This window comes from Asparagus officinalis, chromosome 5 (assembly GCF_001876935.1).
Source record: "Asparagus officinalis chromosome 5, Aspof.V1, whole genome shotgun sequence".
NCBI classification, from domain to species: domain Eukaryota; kingdom Viridiplantae; phylum Streptophyta; class Magnoliopsida; order Asparagales; family Asparagaceae; genus Asparagus; species Asparagus officinalis.
Window position 1 is genome coordinate 122,428,645 of NC_033798.1, and position 15,583 is coordinate 122,444,227.

Here is a 15,583-nt window from a genome sequence, read left to right on the forward strand (position 1 = left end):
GAACTAGAATTTTCCCCCCAAAACTCTTTTCAAATCGTCACAGTAACATCATGAAAAGAAAAGAGAGAGAAATGGTATTATGGTCTTCACATGTTTTAAACTCTTGGATTTTGTATTTTTTGGGCTCTAAGAATTATGGCTTTACTTTTGGGGGTTTTGGGAGCATTGAAAAAATCTTGGGAGGAGGCGGAATACTTGTATGTTTATATGTAAGCTCAATATATGTACACTTAACACGATTTCTGACGTTTTCTATCACATAAATGATTTTTCATCAAACATCGTTACAATATCTTTTATCTCATGTTTACAGCTCATTCATACTTTATTATATACACATAATACATGCATGAGATATATTTACGTATTTATGAGTCATATCAAAATTTTCATATTCGTAAAATACAGGTTTTACGAACACTTTTCAAAAACAGTGTGTTTTTACAAACGAAAATTATTTTTTCAAAAATTCCTTTTCTAACATGTTCATTTTATCATTTAGAAACTTTCCCCAAAGTTTTATTATTTTTGGAATTGATTTAATATTTTTTATGCATTTTCAAATTTGGCCCAAAAACCTATAAATGCCTAGTATCAGTTTGCGGTCGACCGTCACGGTCGATCATCGGATATTATCTTTTAGCTTTTGGCTTTTATATACCCGCGGTCGACCGTGACGGTCGATCGTGATCCAACCAGAGAGTTTCGCGGTCGACCGCCAGCCTTAAAACCCTATACTCAGGATTTTTGTGCCTCGCGGTCGACCGCGAGATTTTCACGGTCGATCGCCGATCTAATCATTGGTTTTTAACGGCTATTTTCACAACAGCTCTCTGGGGGCTTTTTAGTCTTTTCAAGTTGGTTTTGGCTGATATTTGAGAGGGTATAAATACCCCATTGCTGTTCTTTTTTTACTTATCTAAGTTTTGTGTTTAACAAAATATTAAGCGTGTTTTAAAAGAGCTGTTTAAGAAAATTTAATCAGTCCATTTCAACAGAAATTTTCCTACAATAAGAAGTGGCTTTCAAATCCTATTGGGATCATCATCTACTGTTCTTCTTGTTTGAGAAGTTTTCTAAACTCTTATATAGCTTACTATTTCATTTTTATTTCATTAGCTATATTTATTGAGTTGTATTATTTTTATTCACTGATTATCACACACACATATTTGAGCTTAATATCTTCATACTATATAGTGTGGGTTGTGGAGTGTGATTTAATGAGTGTGAGCTTCATTTGCGTTCTCATTTGTTGTTGAGAATAAATTATTATATTTACCTTTATTTGTGAGTATCACTTGTAATACACTTGTACACCGAGAGAAATGTGAGGCGAGAGACGGGGTCAAATCCAATAAAGGAAATTGAGGGCTGGAAGTAATTTTCCCTTAAAAGAATTAGACTTAATGGTAAAGTAGAAGCAGAAGATATGGTGTAACAGGAGGAGGAGGAGGAGGAGGAGAAGAAAAGGAGAAACATGGAGAATGGAACAAAAATCGAGAAGGATATTATTAGGACTCGGAAGAAAACAGAGAAGGCAAGCAGCATTTGGACCATATTTATGCACGCAGATGTTGCTGATAAGTGGCTAATGGTCGCCGGCTTCCTCAGTTCTGTTGGGGATGGCTTTTCTATGCCACTCATGCTTCTAATCACTAGCAAGCTCATGAACAGCTTCGGAAATGAACAATCCTCAACTCAGCTCACACAGAGAATTAAAATGGTCATGCTTCTTTCTTGCTCTCATGTTTCTTTATGCATATATCTACTTACGCAAATTGTGCTTCTCTTTCTTTTTCAGAATGCTCTGCATATGGTTTACTTGGCATGCGGGAAATGCGTGGTTTGTTTCTTAGGTGCACACCCGCTTTCTTCTCTAGTTTCTCTTCACCGCTTTTGAAAATGAAGTAGGATGCTGATTGGTTTGGTGATCGCAGAAGGATATTTCTGGACAAGAACTGGAGAACGACAAGCGTCCAGAATGAGGACCCAATACTTAAAAGCCGTCCTTAGACAGGATATTGAATACTTCGACCTCAAAGGGGCCACTGCTTCGGACGTCATCACGAGTGTTTCCAGCGATAGCCTCGTACTCCAAGATGTCCTCAGTGAGAAGGCAAGTTTTGCTGCGGCCTCTTTAGAGAATGTCTCTTCTTTAGAGAATGTCCTAAATAGTTCGAGTAAGGTGAAACTTTTTTAGTTGTGCTGCAGATGCCCAATTCCATAATGAATTTTTCCACCTTTTTGGGGGGCTACATTCTAGCATTCATACTAGTATGGAGGATGGCTCTTGTGATGTTCCCCTTAGCTATTCTCCTCATCATACCGGGCATCATTTATCACAGAGTACAAACGGGTATTGCAAGAAAAAACAGAGAGGAATACAGCAAGGCCGGAGTTATTGTTGAGCAAGCTATTTCATCTATCCGCACGGTCTACTCATTTGTAGGGGAGGCAAAGGCCAAAGCAGAGTTCTCATCTACCCTTGAGGGCTCCGTCAAGTTAGGCATCCATCAAGGCTTATTGAAGGGAATTGCTCTTGGTTTCAACGGTCTCATACTTGCCTTTAGAGCCTTTGTCCCATGGTACGGTAGCCGCATGATCATGTACCATGGTGCTAAGGGTGGTGACATCTTCGCTGTGGGAGCTTCCATCTTGGCCGGAGGCCTGTAGTGCTTACTTACCCTACTGTAGATTCCTTCAGCTAATTCTCTTCTGATGCCTGCCACATTTTCTTTATTTTTGGTGAAAATATTTCTGCAGGTCGCTTGGTTCGGCCCTTTCAAATGTGACTGACATCTCTGAAGCAACAGCAGCTGGAGAAAGAGCCTTCAATGTTATAAGGAGAGTACCGAAGATTGATTCAGAATGTACAGATGGAGAGGTCCTTGAAAATGTTGTGGGGGAAGTTGAATTAAAGGGAGTGGAGTTTGCGTATCCTTCACGATCTCAGGACCTCGTTTTGAGGGGTCTCAACTTAAAGGTTCCAACAGGGAAGACTGTGGCACTTGTTGGAGGCAGCGGTTCGGGCAAGTCAACTGTAATTGCACTGCTGCAGAGATTCTATGATCCGGATAGCGGCAAGATACTATTTGACGGGGTGGACATCCGGAAATTTCAGCTCAAATGGTTGCGATCTCAGATGGGATTAGTAAGTCAAGAGCCTGCACTCTTCGCGGGGTCTATTAAAGAAAACATACTGTTCGGAAAAGAGGGTGCTTCAATGGATGAAGTGGTGGCTGCTGCTGAATCTGCCAATGCACACAATTTCATCTCTAATCTTCCTTTGGGATACGAGTCACAGGTTGCTTTACTTGATTATCTACCACTGATTCTACAGATAGTTGTCTACCTCATGGTTTCTTGTCTTCATAATTTGCTCACCATCTACTGAAAATTCACATGTATAGCACAAATTGCAGTTAATGGGGAGTAGAGGTTGCACCAATTGACGATAAAGCGAGAGAAAACCAGTTAAGATGGTTTGGCCATGTACTATGAAGGCCTAAATGCACCAATTAAGAGAATTTATAAGATGGTAGTTAATGGAGTTAATTAACAGGACTAGAGGTCGACTACTTAAAAAGATCTCGGTTAAAAACATCTAAGAAGTATATGATAATAGTTACCTTAATGAAGGAGATGGCCCATAATAGGACTGAAAGAAGATTAGGATTCATGTAGGCTATAGCCAACCCCATAAATTTGGGATAACGGCTTTGTTGTTGTGCTACCATAAACTATTGCCTTGCAATTACAACAATGCCACAATTATGAAGAGTTGCATCATTGATTTTTACCGATGCGCTGCTAGTTAATCAAGATGGTCCACAGGCTTCAGCTAATTAGGGAGTGAGGGTAGATTATTTATCAAAGAATTAAATTTGTGAGTGAATTATGTGTTCTAACTTGTAGCCATGCTTTTCATTGTCACGAATAGGTTGGTGAGGGTGGAATTAAAATGTCGGGAGGGCAGAAACAAAGAATAGCAATTGCAAGAGCCATAGTCAGGTCACCAAAGATCCTTCTACTTGATGAGGCTACTAGTGCCCTCGACTCTGAATCTGAGCGAGTAGTCCAAGGAGCACTAGATGCAGCCTCAGTTGGCCGGACTACCATAGTGATTGCGCACCGCCTCTCCACCATCCAGAAGGCCGATATAATTGCATTGGTCCAGGCAGGACGGATCATTGAAATCGGCTCCCATGATGAACTTATACGTGATGAGAGTTGCATCTATTCTTCATTGATTCGTCTGCAACAGACCGCACCATCAAATGCAGCACTTTGTTCAGCAACATCAGCGGCTTCTGCTTTGCCATTCTCACCCTCCATCGAGTGTTCCAACAGATGCGGTAATAGCACGAGCAGAAGGCTCTCACATGCTAGTAGATGTAGCTCGACGAGGTAAAAGAGATTTGAATATACCCGAGGACAGCTTCGAGTATCTGATTTATGGGAAATACTCATTATTTCAATATTATTTCTAAGTATAGCACTGACAATCAACTGACTTTCAAAGACTGCTATAGTTAATTCTAATATTTTGAAAGAGGCATGGGTCAAATTTCTGATCACATGATTTGTTTGGCCCCAAGTTATCCTTTATCTCAAGGAGGGGAAAAAGGAAATGTATACTTGCCACATGATTAAACCACGTCTTGTTGGGAATCTAACGCCGAAATCCCTAATGCAACAGAAACGCAGAATAGAAAAAAGTACACAAGATTTACGAGGTTCGGCAACTGCCTACGTCCTCGGGAGCCACACAGATAATTTCTTATTAATCAAACAAGAAATTACAATTCAAGAGCAAATCCCAAAACTGAGATTTCTCAAATAAACACTGTAGCTACAGTGTTAATAATTAAAGGGTATGAACCCTTTTCAAGTCTCACTTGAGAATAAAGAATAACCCCACAATATAAAACCCTCTTTAATTTTCTCTCTCTCTCTTCTTAAATCCCCTCAACTACTGTTGAAGGCTGGGGATTAAATCAAAAATCGCTGCAGCGATTTAGGGCAGTCCGCCGCCGCCAGAAGAAGAAAATCGGAGGAGGGGAGGAGAAGCTCTGCGCCGAAACCCTAGGGCATCAAAGGGGTTTATATAGGTGGAGTTGATGGGCTGGCGACAGCCTGTCGCCAGCGGCCCGCGGACGCAAAGGTGGGAGCGCTCGAACGCAAAGGTCGCCATCGCCAAACGCAGAGGTCGGAAGGAGTTCGAACGCAGAGCAAAAGTGGGGGGTTCGAACGCAGAGCTCGAGCTCGCCTGCGACCATCGAATCTCACCTGGGCTATGCCTCCAGCTTCGCCTGCGACTTCCGAAGCTCGCCTACGTCATCCTGGAGCTCGTCGGAGCTCCTCCCCCGTCGGAGGTTGGTATCTACCCCCAAATTAACAATCTTCTACTTGGAGACCAAACCGACGCTAACGGGCTATCTCATCAAGCTCCTCTCCTATGTGGCTCCGCCCTCATCATCTTATGCATGAAGGCCAACTGAAGTTGCGCACAACTCCAGTTTCTGAACGGTCACCGTCTTTGTTAACATGTCTGCTGGATTCTTACTTCCTGGAATCTTTTCTAGTTTCAACACGTCATCTTCCAACAGGGATCTGATGAAGTGGTACCGAAGCGCAATATGCTTCGTTCTAGAATGAAATGCTGAATTCTTCGCCAAGTGTATCGCACTCTGACTATCACTGTGCAAAACATTCTTCTCCTGTTTGAATCCCAGCTCTGTCAACAAACCCTGAAGCCATATCATCTCTTTACTGGCTTCAGTCACTGCAACATACTCAGCTTCTGTAGTGGATAAGGTAACGATCTTCTGTACCTGTGACATCCAACTAACAGCTGTAGTTCCAACGGTGAATACATAGCCGGTGGTGCTTCTTCGATGATCAACTTCACCGCCGAAGTCTGCATCTACGTACCCTTGCACTTCCACCTCTCCCTTACCAAAGTGCAAACACTTCTGTGTGGTGCCTCGTAGATATCTCAGAATCCACTTGACCGCTTCCCAATGAGCTTTTCCTGGATTCGACATAAACCGGCTGACCACTCCCACTGCATGGCCAATGTCTGGTCTCGTACAGACCATTGCGTACATCAAACTTCCGATAGCTGAGGCGTAAGGAACCTGAGCCATACTCTCTTTCTCTTCTTCTGACTGAGGAGACTGATCCTTCGATAAACAAAAATGGCTGGCCAAGGGTGTGCTCACAGGCTTGGCATCGCCCATGTTGAATCTCTGCAAAACACGGTTGATGTACTCCGTCTGAGATAACTGCAAGAGACCTCTCTTCTTATCTCTCGTGATTTGCATTCCAAGGATCTTCTTCGCTGGACCCAAGTCCTTCATGTCAAACTCCTTTGACAGCTGCTGCTTCAAACTCTTGATATCCTCCATATCTGCTCCTGCAACCAACATATCATCAACATACAGCAGTAGGATGATATAGCTGGACTGATATCTTTTGAAGTAGCAACAGTGGTCGGCGTTGCACTTCATAGCTGGACTGATAATTTTTGAAGTAGCAACAGTGGTCGGCGTTGCACTTCTGAAAACCTTCCTTGTGTGCATGAAGCCGTCAAACTTCTTGTACCACTGTCTTGGGGCTTGTTTCAGACCATACAAGCTCTTCTTGAGTCTGCACACCAGGTTCTTCTTCTTTTCTTCTGAGAAACCTTCTGGGTGGTGCATGTATATCTCCTCTTCTAGATCGCCGTGAAGAAACGCCGTCTTCACGTCTAACTGCTCGAGATGAAGATCTTCAATTGCTACAATACTCATCACGGTCCTGATAGTATTTAGCTTCACCACGGGAGCGAAAATATCGGTGTAGTCAATTCCTTCCTTCTGCTGGAAACCTTTGACAACTAGCCGGGCTTTATATCTTCTGGAACCATCCTGCTCCTCTTTCACCCGGTACACCCATTTGTTGTGGAGTGCCTTCTTACCCGTGGGCAACTCAGCTAGTTCCCACGTCTGGTTTGATATGAGAGACTTCATCTCATCTTTCATTGCAAGCTCCCACTTGCTCGCATCTCCACACTGACAAGCTTCATCAAAGCTTTCAGGCTCCCCACCATCTGTCAACAACAGATAGTTCATGTATCTCCTGTTGGGTACAGGAGGACGAGAAGATCTTCTTAATATCGGAGCTGGTGCGTCGGGCTTCTGCGCACCATCTTGTCCAACAGGCTCTTCTTGCTGAGGACCCTCTGCATTGGGTTCTTCCGAGAGGTTACTCGGGACATCATCTGCATCTATAAATGTGGACTCGCTCTCTGAGTCATCTGTCTTGTGCATGTCCTTGTACATCACCTTCTCGTTGAATATCACATCTCTGCTCCTGATCACCTTCTTGTTTTCGTTGTCCCAAATGCGGTAGCCGAACTCATCTTCACCATAGCCGATAAAAGTGTATTTTTTTGACTTGGGATCAAGCTTATTTCTGCCTTGATCACTAATATGCACGTAAGCTACACAACCGAAAACTTTAAGATGTGAGAGTTTTACCTCCTTTTCTCACCATACCTCCTCTGGTATTCTGTGCTCCAATGGAACCGATGGACCTCGGTTGATTAAGTAAGCTGCTGTATTGACCGCTTCTGCCCAGAACTGCTTCGGTAGGCCTGATTGTACTCGAATGCTTCTGGCTCTCTCTGTCAACGTTCGGTTCATCCGCTCAGCTACACCATTTTGCTGAGGCGTGCCGGGCACGGTTCTCTCCATTCTGATCCCGTGCTCATAGCAGAACTTCTTGAATCCAGTGTCTTCATATTCACCGCCATTGTCGGTCCTGAGCTTCTTTATTCTCAGACCGGTCTCATTCTCGACCATGGCTTTCCATCTTCTGAAAGCCTCAAACACTTCTGACTTATGTTTCAGAAAGTAGACCCATACTTTCCGAGTGTGATCATCGATAAAAGTCACGAAGTAGTGTTTCCCACCAATCGACGCAGTGGTGGTTGGTCCCCAAACATCTGAGTGAACGAGCTCTAGCTTCTGCCTCCTGGGGGTTCTGCCACTTGTCTGAAAGCTGACTCTCTTCTGCTTTCCAAGTATACATTCTTCACACATATCCATCTCCACTGACTGCAGTCCTGGGAGTTTTCCCTTTGTGTGCATGATTTTCATCCCCTTTTCACTCATATGACCGAGTCTCTGGTGCCACAGCTTTAAAATTTCATTGCCTGCTGCAACTGAGATCAAACAACGTGCACCTGCTGTCATATATAGGGTATCAGTCTTTCTGCCTCGGGCAATAGTCATTGCGCCCTTTGAGATCTTCCAATCATCTCCATGGAAGGTCGTGGTATATCCTTCGCCAGCCAACTGGCCTACGGATATTAAATTCTTTCTCAGGTCGGGAATATGCCTGACATCCTTCAGCTCCCATACTGACCCGTTCAACTTAATTTTCACCACGCCTTTGCCCACAATAGCATATGGTTGATCATCACCAAGATATACGTATCCAAGATTTCCGGGGATATACTTCTCGAAGAATTCTTTCTGAGAGGTAGCATGGAACGACGCTCCTGAATCTAACACCCAAGATTCCTCCTTGCTCTCCAAAGAGCATATCAACGCGTCGTCTCCTCCTGAAGTAGAAGTGACATTCACCTCCGCCTTCGCTTCCTTCTCCTTCTGTGCACTCTTGCACTGATTCTTGTAATGCCCGGTCTTCCACAATTCCAACACTCGATAGCCTTCGAGGTGTTGCTTGGATTCCTTGACTTGGACCTCCTGTCCTTTGATCTACCTCTGAAGTTTGATTTTCCTCGTCCGTTTCTTCTGGTTGAATTTCTACCTCTTGACTCTGTATGTAATACTGAAGAGGTTGTAGCTTCACCCGTTTCTCTCCGTCGGATCTCCTCACTGAGAACCAAATCACGAACGTCGTCGAACTTCAACTTTTTCTTTCCCGATGAGCTACTCACTGCCGTGACTGTAGCGTTCCAACTCTCTGGTAGGGAAGACAAAAGTATCAACGCCCGAACTTCCTCATCAAACTCAATCTCAACTGAACTCAATTGGGTTGTAACCGTATTAAGTTCATTGAGGTGTTGTGCTACTGACGCGCCTTCCGCCATTTTCAGATTGAATAACCGCCGCATCAAATGAACTTTGTTCGCGGCTGATGGCTTCTCATACATGTTTGAGAGTGCTGCCATAAGACCCGTCGTGGTCTTCTCCTTCGCTATGTTGAACGCAACATTTCGAGTTAATGTCAATCTGATAACTCCGAGGGCTTGTCTATCTAGAAGGTTCTACTCATCTGTCTTCATAGAATCTGGCTTCTTCCCCGATAGTGGTTGATACAGATTTTTCTGATACAGATAATCCTCTATCTGCATTTTTCAGAATCCGAAATCTGATCCATCAAACTTCTCTATTCTCACCTTTCCCTCATCTGCGGCCATAATGGCTCCCACTTGAATCTGACTTCCTCTAGATCGTTTCACGCTCTGATACCAGTTGTTGGGAATTTAAACGCCTAAATCCCTAATGCAACAGAAACGCAGAATAGAGAACAGTACACAAGATTTACGAGGTTCGGCAACTGCCTACGTCCTCGGGAGCCACACAGATAATTTCTTATTAATCAAACAAGAAATTACAATTCAAGAGCAAATCCCAAAACTGAGATTTCTCAAATAAACACTGTAGCTACAGTGTTAATAATTAAAGGGTATGAACCCTTTCAATTCCCACTTGAGAATAAATACCCCACAATTAAAATAATTTTCTCTCTCTCTCTTCTTAAATCCCCTCAACTACTGTTGAAGACTGGGGATTAAATCAAAAATCGCTGCAGCGATTTAGGGCAGTCCGCCGCCGCCAGAAGAAGAAAATCGGAGGAGTGGAGGAGAAGCTCTGCGCCGAAACCCTAGGGCATCAAAGGGGTTTATATAGGTGGAGTTGATGGGCTGACGACAGCCTGTCGCCAGCGGCCCGCGGACGCAAAGGTGGGAGCGCTCGAACGCAAAGGTCGCCATCGCCAAACGCAGAGGTCGGAAGGAGTTCGAACGCAGAGCAAAAGTGAGGGGTTCGAACGCAGAGCTCGAGCTCGCCTGCGACCATCGAATCTCACCTGGGCTATGCCTCCAGCTTCGCCTGCGACTTCCGAAGCTCGCCTGCGTCATCCTGGAGCTCGCCGGAGCTCCTCCGCCGTCGGAGGTTGGTATCCACCCCCAAATTAACACGTCTTGCACGGTAACCTAGGTAGCACAGATGCGGGTGCGGACAAGGACAATGATACGAAAACAGGACACAACAAATTTGTAAAATGTAGGATACAGGGACGCGGCTATAGACATACAATTTATATTAGATCAAATATCTATTATCTATAACAATTAAGAATGAAGTTAGATCAAACTAGGAATAAGGTTTAGCAACAAAAATTTAGCTTTGATCGCATGGGATAATACAATGGGAAGATTTCAAATATATAAGTAATGGGCATCAGTTTTCAGGTTCAAAATCGTTTGGTTTTGAACCCTATATATATTACCAAAGAAACTAGTTTATGGTATCTGTAATGGGGAAATTGGGGTTTGCTTTGAATCCAACGTCCATAGCACGTCCGCTGAGAATTCTTGTCCGACACATGTCAAGTACAGACACGGCACCCAAAACGCCGTGTCCGCATAACCTAGACAGTAACATATTAGCATAACTTAAAATCCCATAAGGATAGTGAACACTTGAATCTTTTTTTTATATCAAATAGAAATCAACCATGTGTCCATTTAAACTAATGCATATCTTACCAAATTTACACAAGAAAGACATTTTCGTCTAAGTCATACTCTATCTGTTCTTCACTGTATTTATGTTTGTGCTTGTGGCCAGATCTCTTCATGATGCACTCGGAACTGGAGATGCTGTTGAGACTGAGCCCGAACCTAATGTTGCAGTTCCATCTTTTAGAAGGTTATTGATGCTGAATGCACCTGAGTGGAAACAAGCGTTGATGGGGTGCTTGGGGGCACTAACACTCGGAATGATACCACCTTTAAATGGATACATCAATGGGGGCTTGATATCAGTGTACTTTCTAAAAGATCATAGCGAGATGAAAAGCATGATAAGGATATATGCTCTCTTCTTAGCATCTCTATCCGTTTTTTTCTTGTTGGTCAACATTGTGATGCACTACAACTTTGGAGTAATGGGGGAGTATCTCGCTAAGCGGGTGAGAGAGCAGATGTTTTCCAAATTTCTTACTTTTGAAGTTGGTTGGTTTGATAGGGATGATAACTCAACAGGAGCCGTCTATTCTCGACTTGCGAAGGATGCAAATGTGGTCAGTATGAAGAAGATCCTCTCGTCCCTTTTTGAAGTTAATGATTTTAGAACATAGCTAAACTAGATAGCACGGATATGGGTATGCACATGGACACGGACACGGATGCGGACATAGGACACGTCAAATTTGTGAAATGTAGGATACGCGGGCATGCCACGGGTACACACACAAGATGAAATATTGAATTAAAATATCTATAACATTGGTAGCTTTCTATTATTTGTAACAATTAAGAATCAAGTCAAATCAAATTAAGAATAAAGTTTAACAACAAAAGTTTAGTTTTGATCACATGGAGTAATACGATGGGTATTTTTCAAATATTTAAGTGATGAGTTTCAATTTCCGGATTCAAAAACCGTTTGGTTTTGAACCAAATACTACCAAAGAACTAGTTTATGGTATAAGTAATAGATAAATCGGTTTTGTTTTGAACCATACGTGTCCATGGCGTGCCCAAGGAGAATCTGTGACCGACATGTGTCGGACATGGACACGGCACCAAAAGGCGTGTTCGAGTAAACTATATAGTTAACAACTACCAGTTATTTGGTATAACTGTAAGATCATTCTAGAGAAGCTTTAGAACACGGGTGAACATATTTGAATCCTGATGGGGCAACCATAAAAAAAAAAACTTTAGTAAAGCTTAAGACCCTCTATGAAAGTTTAGCTGTGAAATGAGAAAGTTAACCCCAGTACCCTTTGGTGATCAAGGTTTGTATCCTCAAGGTGCTCCTAGTAGAAACTATTTCTCAAACACCAGAAATTTCTGGTGTAACTTTAAAAGGGAGAGATATACTTCCAAGGCCACCTATTTGTTAAGAACTGAAAGAATATGATTTAATTTACTTGAGCAAGTCACATGCATGCATGTGTTTCTGATATTTGAACAATATTGTGGTCATGGTTATCACTAAGCAAACACTTATCTATTCCATTCTTTAAAACCTCTGACCACTTGGCTAATTGCAATAGTAATATATGGGCAATGTTTGTAGCTATTATCGATAAAGATAATACTGCATAGTTTCTGAGAAAAAATTCAGTTCCCAACATTGAAATTCTCATTGCCGAGCAAGACAATCAATTATTGGAGTGATTGTATGTGATTGTAGGTGAGATCATTGGTGGGTGATCGAATGTCTTTCCTTATTCAGACTCTCTCAACAATTGCAATTGCAGGCATCATCAGTCTGATCATCTCATGGCGTCTAGCCACGGTCATGATAGCGGTCCAGCCCATCATCAGCATTTGTTTTTATACCCGCAGCATTCTCCTCCAGAGCATGTCAAACAAGGCCATCAAGGCTCAAGCCGACAGCAGCAAGCTTATTGCTGAGTCCGTCTCCAATATCCAAACTGTTACTGCATTCTCTTCACAGAACCATATTCTTCACCTTTTCAACCTCTCGCAAGATGGCCCTCGACGTGATAGCATCCGCCACTCATGGTTCGCTGGCATTGTGCTTGGCACATCCCAAAGCCTCACAGCCTTCACTTTTGCCCTTATCTTCTGGCAAGTATAGAACACGTCCTCCATCTATATTTGAATAGAAGCATTAAACCCAATAAAAAAAATGTCTTTATTCCCTTGCCAAATAGAGCTTAAAATCAAATTTCTATTAGACAAACAAAACCAAAAGTTTTCACAACATATCTTACAGGTACGGAGGCCAGCTCGTAACTCGAGGTGACCTTAGTTCCAGGGGCCTCTTTCAGATCTTGATGATCCTCTTCATCACTGGACGTGTAGTTGCTAATGTCAGCAGCAGGACTGCAGATCTTGCCAAGGGTGCCGATGCAGTCAGTTCTGTCTTTGCTGTGCTTGATCGAGCCACCTTCATTGACCCTGAAGACCAAAATGGCCACTGCCCTGAGAAACTAAATGGTCGCATTGAAATCAGAAACGTCGAGTTTGCATATCCAACGCGTCCTAACATGATAATCTTCAAACGATTCTCCCTTGACATTGATGCTGGCAAATCTACAGCTCTCGTTGGGCGGAGCGGGTCTGGTAAGTCCACTATCATAGGGCTCATCGAGCGATTTTATGACCCGTTGCATGGAACAGTGAACATCGACGGGATAGACTTGAAATCATATAACCTTCGCTCGCTTCGCAGGCACATCGCTCTTGTGGGACAGGTACTTGCATAACTATTTCTCCATCCTGATTTATGTTTGATTGACAAACTAAGTAGGCCCTCTCCAAATATGTGATGTGCGCGGACCACTTACTCATGTTTCCATGAGCTCATTAGCTATGCTTAGTATGGGTATCCATCAGGAGTCACTCCCATCTTTGTTATGCGCCTATTTGACTGTGCACATTTTGTTGTATTTATCCTCTTTTCAACAAGCATTTTTTATCAAGTTGTAGAATAAACGTGGGAATAATTTGGTGACCACCTAAGTTAATTAGCAAAATAGGGCCAATTTATCAAATCAAGAAGCAAAGGACAAGATCTATTGGAGGAATCCCTAAATGCATGGGGGGAAATGTGGTAGAAACTGCAGTTACTTTTTCTAATTTTTGTTTCTTATACAACAGGAGCCAACACTCTTTTCTGGGAGTATTCGCGATAACATTGCATACGGAGCAGAAGGAGCAGCAGAGACAGAAATACAAGCCGCTGCAAAAGCAGCCAATGCACACGGCTTCATCAGTGTCCTACAACACGGGTATGACACGAGGTGTGGAGACCTTGGGCACCAGCTATCCGGTGGACAGAAGCAAAGAATAGCGATTGCAAGGGCAATCCTTAAGAATCCCGCGATATTATTATTGGACGAGGCTACAAGTGCACTTGATAGTCATTCAGAGAAAATCGTGCAAGAAGCACTAGAGAAGGTGATGGTTGGGAGGACGAGCGTAGTTGTTGCTCATCGTCTCAGTACGATACAGAACTGTGATCTTATTGCAGTTTTTGAGAACGGAACGGTGGTTGAGATGGGATCTCATTCTTCGCTCTTAGCGAAGGGGCCTAATGGATCTTACTGCGGCTTGGTCAAAGCTTCAGCAAGCTCATAAGGCTTTGTTGCGCATATATAGACCCCTAGTGTCTGCCAAAATGTCGTCCATAGTAAAGAGTAAAAAAAAAAATCATCAAAGGGACCTACCTGTCAAAATGAAACTACAGGGACAGTAAGTTCTACCACAAGGCGTTTGTGTGCAATTAGCCCTTGAAATAAATTTAACAGGATGCAGAAAGTTTTCGTGAACTTCTTTTTTCTTTTTGGACACATGTTGTAAAAAAACAGCTTGTGCTAGTCAACTCGTGTAAGTAATTTTAGCATCAATATTATTCACAGATCAATTATACGCTTCGGTCAACATGAGTTCTGCTCTATCTTTGTCTGCACCAAAATGTAAATCTTTTCCATCTCCGACCAGAGTTCACTACTCCGCCTCTATGAAAAGGTCCAGAGCTGATCCAGTTCAATTTATTTATTTTTCTTCTATCTATGTTTCTTTTTCAAAAGGTTAGGATTTGTATTTACTGATAAAGAAAATTATAACAATGCATTAGGAGAAGGAAATTCTGTTGAGCGTCAACCAGAGCCTAACCTTGCAGTGCCATCTTTTAGAAGGTTATTGATGTTGAATGCACCAGAGCGGAAGCAAGCAATGACGTTTCCTATTTGAGACCATCTGTTTACTGATTCTGAAGAAATCACATGAATGTGTTTCTGATAATTGAATGTGCTTATAGGTATTAAAGTGACTCTATGTGGTTGCAGGTGAGGTCATCGGTGGGTGATCGGATGTCTTCCCTTGTTCAGGCTTCCACGACAATTGCCATTGCAGGCTTCATCAGCCTTATCATCTCGTGGCGTCTAGCCACGGTCCTGGTAGCGGTCCAGCCCCTCGTCATCGTCTCCTTTTATACTCGCAAGGTTCTCCTCCAGAGAATGTCAAACTAGGCCACCAAGGCTCAAGCTGACCGCACCAAGCTTAACGCCGAGTCTTGTCTCCAATGTCCGCACCGTCACTGCACTTTCTTCTCAGAACCGTATCCTTCACCTCTTCAACCTCTCTATATCATTAATATATATATTATATATCATGTCCGTGACCTAACTTTTACAAATTTCCTCGTGTCCGTACCATACCGTGTATGTACACGTACCCTGCTAGCAAGCTAGACGAGAAGATAAAGGAGAAATCAGCCATCAGGCTTTGGACTACGCCAACATACTTCCGGCAGAGCCATGACCGGCGGTGCTATCACAATGAGGCCCTCTTGGAGAG

At 43.0% G+C, this 15,583-nt stretch overlaps 1 protein-coding gene across 2 annotated transcripts; it reads left to right on the top strand.

Moving 5' to 3' along the window:
* On the top strand, window positions 1,442-14,606 carry LOC109841045 (putative multidrug resistance protein). Of its 2 annotated transcripts, XM_020409904.1 has the most exons (10): window positions 1,442-1,726; window positions 1,805-1,859; window positions 1,941-2,119; window positions 2,215-2,672; window positions 2,767-3,307; window positions 3,944-4,410; window positions 10,872-11,325; window positions 12,447-12,847; window positions 12,996-13,476; window positions 13,883-14,606. In XM_020409904.1, exons 1-10 carry the CDS (start codon window positions 1,481-1,483, stop codon window positions 14,360-14,362), a joined length of 3,762 nt encoding a protein of 1,253 aa, XP_020265493.1. In that variant the 5' UTR covers window positions 1,442-1,480; the 3' UTR covers window positions 14,363-14,606. The 2 variants fall into 2 exon arrangements, with proteins under 2 accessions (XP_020265493.1, XP_020265492.1); XM_020409903.1 differs by having other exon boundaries at window positions 1,442-1,859.

Excerpts from the sequence above, each read along its gene's own strand:
- LOC109841045 (XM_020409903.1), top strand. The coding sequence starts at position 1,481 with ATGGAGAATGGAACAAAAATCGAGAAGGATATTATTAGGACTCGGAAG. Across the intron at positions 11,326-12,446 it reads TTGCGAAGGATGCAAATGTG|GTGAGATCATTGGTGGGTGA; the intron begins GTCAGTATGAAG and ends ATGTGATTGTAG. Across the intron at positions 13,477-13,882 it reads ACATCGCTCTTGTGGGACAG|GAGCCAACACTCTTTTCTGG; the intron begins GTACTTGCATAA and ends CTTATACAACAG.